The sequence below is a fragment of the Anolis carolinensis genome, chromosome 4 (genome assembly GCF_035594765.1).
Source record: "Anolis carolinensis isolate JA03-04 chromosome 4, rAnoCar3.1.pri, whole genome shotgun sequence".
In the NCBI taxonomy this organism is placed as follows: Eukaryota; Metazoa; Chordata; class Lepidosauria; order Squamata; family Dactyloidae; genus Anolis; species Anolis carolinensis.
Window position 1 is genome coordinate 184455986 of NC_085844.1, and position 7980 is coordinate 184463965.

General features: G+C 39.9%; 1 protein-coding gene across 1 annotated transcript; it reads left to right on the plus strand.

The window, feature by feature from the left end:
- Nucleotides 1–326: 326 nt before the first annotated feature.
- Nucleotides 327–6242, plus strand: LOC100552065 (selenoprotein Pb). The gene is given in 6 exon segments (XM_062979629.1): nucleotides 327–395; nucleotides 988–1220; nucleotides 1698–1910; nucleotides 2617–2755; nucleotides 5046–5136; nucleotides 5139–6242. Coding segments are annotated over 6 exon segments (882 nt in total). The 5' UTR covers nucleotides 327–341; the 3' UTR covers nucleotides 5291–6242.
- Nucleotides 6243–7980: the final 1738 nt, after the last annotated feature.

Below are 7980 nucleotides of genomic sequence, written 5' to 3' on the forward strand. Positions count from 1 at the left end.
TGTCCTGGCTTTGCATGGTATTTCTCCCAACTCCTGCCTCTGATGTTTTTGTGAAGCAAATAACACTGCATGATTGTCAGCAATAGGCACAAGCATACTGAAATTATCAAGAGGGATCTGTAGATATCCCAACAACCAACTCCCTCCTTCCTCCCAGCCCCTTTTGAGTGGAGAGATCTGGAGAGATAGCTTATGTTGGGGGTGTCAGTTTGGGGATGGGCGGTCAGAGGCTTGTATCAACACTAGAATAGTCCAAAGTCCCTCAGAAGACAAGAGTAGAGCAACAACTGGAGTCGCATGGAGAAAGGCAGAGTATATTTTTGTTGGGAATTGCCAGTGCAATGGACTGGGGGAGGGTGCCATTTCTTGACAAATGTGCTCTCCAAGTGGTTAAGGTAGCTGGTTTGTTGTTGAATTTAATATGAAAGAGGTATCACTAAAACATAAAGCTTGGAAGGGTTCAAAAAAGGAAAGTGAAAAATTCTTGGTGGATATCTGAGAGGAGTCATGGTTTTGTATGTTATCAATTCAGTTTGTGCTGATGAGAATGTAAAAGGATTTGAGTCACATATATAATTGTATTTTAGGGCTTTGCTATTTGAGCTTAAGGTTTGATCTCTGAGTTACATGAGAGCCAGCATAGTGGTTTGAGTGTTGGACAATGATTCTGAAGACCAGGGTTTGCATCCCCACTTAGCCGTGAAAACCCACCGGGAGACTTTGTGATAGGGTTGTCTGAATTTGGAAATGCCTTGAAGGCACACATATAATTGCATGTAGTCATTGCATGTCTGAAGTGAGACAGTCCCTGACATATACATATGGCCTCATTGTCTCACTGGGGAAAACTGTCTGTGAAGTTCTGAGGGGCTGCTATGTGACAGTTTCTTCAAATCACCAATTAATGTCTCATTGCCTTCAGAGATGCATGCTATACAGCGCAACCCTATCAGAGATCAGGGTTAATGCTGCTCTCTTCTGTTCCAGACTGAAGGGGTGGCTAGGATGGATTACTCCCTAGCTACCAGAATCCTGCTGCTGGGACTGGTGGTTATTTCTGCTACACAAGCAGAAGTGACTGAGAACAAGACCCGGATATGCCAGCCTGCACCACTATGGAAGATCAATGGGACTGCCCCAATGGCTGGGATGGAGGGGCAAGTGACAGTGGTGGCCTTGCTGAAAGCCAGCTGACCTTTCTGCCTCAAGCAGGCTGCCAAGTGAGTACATGCCAAAGGGAAGTTAGCTTTTCTTGGACTGTGAGTCTCACAGTTTCCCAGCCAAGTTTCTTTTCCAAACTGCTGTAACTGCATCTCTACTGTTCATAGCAAATATGGCCACTCAAATGTCACGGTTTTCCCCTGAGGCTTTCTGCCAGGAAATGTAAATCTGCTAAACAGAGCAGTAGTCAAATGTTAAACAAAACAGATTCTCCATAAATTCCAGTTCAATAACCTACAGCCTTGGCTGTAATAGACAACATAATGAACGAATGAAGCAATTTGCCTCAATAATTCAATTACAATATAAAATATAATCTATTTTTAGAGCTATGCAGCAATGGCAAAGAGTGAATTGATAAATGAAGGAAGGAACCTCTGGCTGTGAAAACATATATCAGATAGTATATGAAAAGAGCAAGGCAAGGGTTATATCTCCTTTTTGTAAATGTTGGTTATTTCTCTTCCGGCCATCAGCATTGGTGGCTTGCAGAAGAAGCTGTCCAACGAAGGGGTGGCCAATGTCAGCTTCCTGATTGTGAATGAGAAGACCCCTTTATCCAGGGCTATGTACTGGGAGCTTAAACGAAATGCCCCTCAAGGCATTCCTGTTTACCAGCAACAGATCCTGGAACCTGATGTCTGGCAGATTCTAGATGGGGACAAGGATGACTTCCTGATTTATGACAGGTCAGTACTTGTTGGGCATTTCCAGAAGGCTCTTCTCATTAGAAGGCACCAGCCACCATTCAAATTATTTTCCTTTTATTCCCTAAGGCAGTGGTTCTCAACCTGTGGGTCCCCAGGTGTTTTGGCCTACAACTCCCAGAAATCCCAGCCAGTTTACCAGCTGTTAGGATTTCTGGGAGTAGAAGGCCAAAACATCTGGGGACTCACAGCTTGAGAACCACTGCCCTAACGGATCTTGTTATTAACAGCAGTCAAGTTGACTTTGATTTAAGGTGATCCTACGAATAATATACCTCTTCACCTGGTTGGAAAAAATATAGAAAATCAAAGGAAGGTTGTAAGGGGATGGAATTGAAACTGTGTGAAAATCCTTTAATGTTCAGTGAATGAGTTAAGGTGGCATAATCAAAATTCTCTATGAATGAATCCATATGGGGAAGAAAACCCAAACTCACCTTGAATCTGCTGCTGGCTGTCTGTACAACATTCCATCAACGCATGGTTTTTAATGTTTAAACCTAAAGCTCTGGAATATCAGATGCCAACATGCATTGACTGAGTGTGTTTGGCCACCTTTTTGCACCATTTTGGCTTTCAAGCCATTTTAGACAATTCAGGCCTGGATACATTAATTCCTAGATGGCTATAGACTCCCTGATATTATGTTGGTGTCCTTTCCTTTTTATTTTTGTCTTGGGCTTTGCAGGTGCAGCAGGCTCACTTTCCACATCCAGTTGCCATACAGTTTTCTGCACTTACCATATGTTGAAGCAGCTGTGCATTACACACACCGGAAAGACTATTGTGGCAATTGTTCCCGGTACTATTCTGAGAGCAGCCAGGAGGTAGGAACCTCTTAATTCTCCCCCTTTCTATTTTTTTGTTTAAGACAGACATTTTCTTATTTAGCCAGCCTGATTTGACTAAGAATTATAGAAGACTTCTCATTGCTTCCTTCTTACAGCTGAGAAAGCAGAAATAGGTCATTTTTAGAATTGGTCTTCAATATTTTACTGCCTCAGGCAAATAATATTATAGTTTGAACTCCCATTTCTGTATGGAAAAGCTGGCTAACTAACTGCCCATTGAATCTTCCCGCCATAATAACAATTATATTACTACCTGTTGAGAACTGTGGGAGACGATGTGATTGAGACCTAGGAATGCATCTCCCTGAAACTGCTGTCCACATTCATAGAAATAGGGCCTTTTTGCTTGTGTCTAAGGAATGCAGTACTCAGAGACTAACACAGTGAAGCAAATACACTTTAGATAGTTTAACAGAGAACCAATGTGGTGTAGTGGTTGGAGTCAGACTGGGAAACTAGGGTCTGAATCCCCACTTGGCCATAGAAATCTTCTGCGCGATCTTAGCCAAGTTGCACATTCTCAGGAAGGAAGACAATGGCACTCCCCCCCCCCCTAAATAAGCCTGATAGTGTCTTTTTAGAGGCATCGTAAGTCAGAAATTACTTGAAAGTACACTACAATAATTATACTTTGTTATATGACACTTGGAGCCTCTGATGGCTCAGTGTGTTAAAGCACTGAGCTGCTGAACTTGCAGACCAAAAGGTCCCAGGTTCAAATTCGGGAGCGGAGTGAACGCCTGCTGTTAGCTCCAGCTTCTGCCAACCTAGCAGTTCAAAAACATGCAAATGTGAGTAGATCAATAGGTATCGCTCCGGCAGGAAGGTAATGGTGTTCTATGCAGTTATGCCAGCCACATGACCTTAGAGGTGTCTAGGGACAACGCCGGCTCTTTGGCTTAGAAATGGAGATGAGCACCAACCCCCAGAGTCGGACACGACTGGACTTGACGTCAGGGGAAACCTTTACCTATATGACACTTAAATGAATCGTGAGTGGGTAAAGGGATCATTAAGAGTATAGTGTATTTTAAAAACCTGCTTAATAGATAGGAGGTGGGGGTGGAAGACTATGAAGGGCGTATGCAGTGGTTTAGGGCGGAAAAACCCAGCAGGACAAACATTGTAAGGGCTTAGCATGTTCCTTCCCATTAAATTGTAAAATAGGAGTAGAATGGCTCAGTGGAGAATTGCAGTTTGAATTGAAGAAGGAAGCAAAGTAGAAGGAAACTATGGATTTGATCAGAAGCAGGAATGGGGAGGGACCAGTTGTTGTTACGTTTCTGCCTTGCCAGTTTCATTACTCTGCTTGTGAGATGCAATACTGTGTGTTATTTTTCCCAACATCTCCCCTCCCAACGCACCTCTTCCTTGGGCCATTCCTGTAGATTAAGGGAGCAGTGCATTTGTATTCAAAATAAAATATGAACATACTTTCAGTGCTATTAAACCAAATACCCCACAGCACCACAACCTTTCACATTCTGTTCCCATCACACCTAGGATGAAGACAAATGTATCTGCTTCTAGGAGTTATTGTATGATGTTTGGTTGCATTGAAAGCTCTGTTTTCCCTTTCCTTACCTTTTACTGATACTGTGGAGAAGAACAAACAACTCAGTATCTGTATGCTTGCCCACAATGCCCTGCTTCATGCACAGAGGTTGAACTCTTTAAAACTACAGACAATGCAGTCACTGTTGCCCATTTTTGGTCTACTCTAAAACTATTTAGCTGCTTGTGATCCCTTTATTTTATCAGTTTTAAACTTATTTATTTATGCAATGTTTTTGACATGAAATAAAATAACTGATACATACAGTTGGTTCCAGATTCCAGTGTAAATATTTTGCCCTCCAATCTTAGTTTTGGACTTTTTTAGACATCCACAACTTCCACCATGTTTATTTATTCCATAATTAAATAATCACCTTCTATTAATCACAAAAATGCAAAACATTCATTTGAGTAGATGGTTCTAACTTCTTCAATGGCTATTGAAGAAAATCTGATTGTGAAAAGTGGGAGAACTTCAGACAGTCAGACAACCAATAAGTACTTCATAGCTAGCTTCTCCAGAAGATACATGGGACCTGTTGCTTTGTATTCTGTTCACTCTGGACATGTATATATTTGTCCAAGAATATGAATGTGAATGTACCACTTGAGATATCTTAGTTCCTCCTTAAAATGTTTGTCTTCCTTCTGAGATCAACAGCCTGACTCTACCTGTACAATATATTAGAACCTGCTATTCTATTTACAGGTGAACAGCACAGCAAATGCTCAAACGATGACAACAACTGAAGCTCCCATGGTCATAGAGAAAATCCTTCCCAAGCACAAGCATGAAGAAAAGAGCAAGGCGAACATAACACTGATTATATAGCCCACCAATATTCACAGCATGGAGAACCTAGCAGAGAGATAGTTTTACATTTGCTCAGTACAGACCATCCATTTCACCACTCTCAGAGCTACTCAAAGAAGCTCCATGCAGGTGAACCCTAGTAAAATATATCCAATTACATAGAAATAAACCCATAAACAAACATTTAGGCATACATATACATACATATACTTTTAAAAAACTCACTTACCGTGTGCAAGCAATTAAAAAGAATAAAATAAAAACTCACCAACAGAGAAGAAGTTCCATTTTCAGCAAGTCAAGGAAACAATATCCTAATTCTGTGCCTAGGAAAAGATGGACCATCTAGATATCTCTTTGATAGCAAAGTATAACACAGCCTTTTGATTTTTGGTGTTTATTACTGGAAGGTATAGCCAGGGTCTTTGATGAGAGCAACCCCCTCATTTTGAATATTTTGGCACAAATTCATTCATTCTGTTCCACAAAAGCAAGGGTGCAATTTATCTCAAACTCCGACATCTTTTTAGGATTTCTGGATTTTCTGTTGAGGTTTGGCTCAAGTAACCTTCTTGCCTTCTGTCAAAACACTCAGGCGTTAGTCTTCTCTTCTGTTGGAAAGCTAGTTTTAATTCCCACTTCCATTTGCTTTTTTTGCTTTTTTGCACTTAATGAAGCATGTGGTGTAAACTAAAATATTTTAGTCACTGCAAGCTGACACTTTGCAGAAAGGTTTTTAAACAAGTGGAAGTATGTGATCAGTAGGAGGGTGGCTAAGTCATCAAAGAAGGCTAATTTTGACCTGGAACCTAATGCTTTGGACATTAATGGAGCTTGAAGACTCTGACATTTGTTTTGTTGTATGGAAAGAACAGCTGGGAAGTTTGGGATAATGGAGATGGGATGGGATATAAATATACTAAACTTGCACATTTCAGGGAGGTTTAGGAAGAAGCTGGAGTAAGCGATTATGTGTTGAGTTGATCAACAAAGAAAACCAATCTGTGCCAATTATACCAGAGAATTAAAATGATTAAATGCAGTAAATCTGTATCCTAGGGGAAATTATGGAAATAAAATTTCTGAAGTGTATGTATTCTGTTCTTACAATATCTTTGTGTATAAGAGGCTTTACAAATTTATGACATAACCACTAGGTTTCTGTTGGGGCTTTATGTCTTTGTAAGTGGACTTATGTCCATGGGATTAACCAAGAATGCTTCTTAGTCTCAGGCCAAGAATGTAACAAAGGATAGGCGATAGCTCCCAGCTACAAGCATCTTGTTTGCCCAGTCCAGCCATTCTTCTCCAGGGCCTGGATTTCATAATTCCAGGACTCTTGCTAGTCTGGAATGCCAGCACTCTTTTCAAATTCTTCTCTGCCCACAGAGCTTTCCTTGCCTAGCTGGGAAGAGATTTCCAACCACATCATCGGAGCTCAGCCAATCCGAACAGAAGAGAGAAGATTCAAACTCAAACAATTAAACAAACCCTATTTAGCCTCATGCAGGAGCACATGTAGTCAGACTTATTCTTTGAGGCAGGAGCCCACAAGTCTCCATCTCTGATCAGAATGAACAATAAAACACCTCTACCCTTGTCTTCAGCTGCTTTGGTGAATTTTAATCTGGGTTTATTATTAATTAGGGTTGGGTATTAATTGTTAGCATTTCTTGCCAGGAAGAATCCTCAAAGTATTGCAGTCTAGATTCTATAACAATAATACTGATCCAAAACATTACTGCTGTGTATTATCGCAAATAACATTTACTCTCCCAATTTTTATATTCGTTTAGTTTTCCCTCTTATTTTCCTGCATGTCTATTTGAAAACTAGAAAATCAATTTTGAATAAATATGAAAAGGCTCAATATCATAAACAGCTGGGAAATATAAAATTGTTGTTGTTATCATTATTATGTTTATTTGTACCCCGCTTTTTATCTCCACAAGGATACTCAACACAGCTTACATTAAAACTATTGCCATACAATATAAAATCTATAAATATACAAACATTAAAACAGTATTAAACATCAATGATATTGAAAAATCCAGTTAAAATCCAAGAAAAACATATTCAAAGCAAAAAGCCATAGCACCCCCTGACTTGATCTTTAAAACCTCTTTAAAGGCCTGCCTGAATAAAAAGGCAAAAGGACATTTAGGCTGCAATCCTATGTTTACCTCAGATTATACCCATATGAAGAAGTGGGACTTACTTTTGAGTAAATGTGCATAGGATTGCACTGTAAGAGCCTAAAATAATGTGTTTGTTCTTTCAGTGCTTTTGATCTAAATTTACCTGTTTTAGTATTATTATCATTATCATTTTGTTTTGGTTTTGAGAATAATTAATCTCCATATACTACTGATTTTTAAAAGACAAGAGAAAACTAATTGTTGCTAAGAAGAGCAAAATGAAGAGCTTGAATGGCTTTGGACTGTCATCTATTTTCCCTGGTCCCTTTTGATCAAGACTACTCTACCCATGACCCCATGACCTGGACTACTTATGGTCTGTTTATGAGTCCACAAGTTCACATCTCAAGTGGAGCAAAATCCTGGTTTCTTATCATGTTCACTATCATACCAGCTTAACATATTTCTCAAATATTTGCTAAAAGGCATTCTTCCTGGGGCCTCTCAGTTTCTCTGCAGCCTGAATCTACTCAGAAGTACAATCCACAGGAATATGCCTATTTTATTACATGTATGCCCAAGCTTTTATTTAAGTTGCTCAGGGCATACATAATTTCCCACGTTCACAGAATCTCTGCAAAATAAATTAGGCCAAGGTGAAGTGACTGAGCCAGGGTCAGTCACTACAA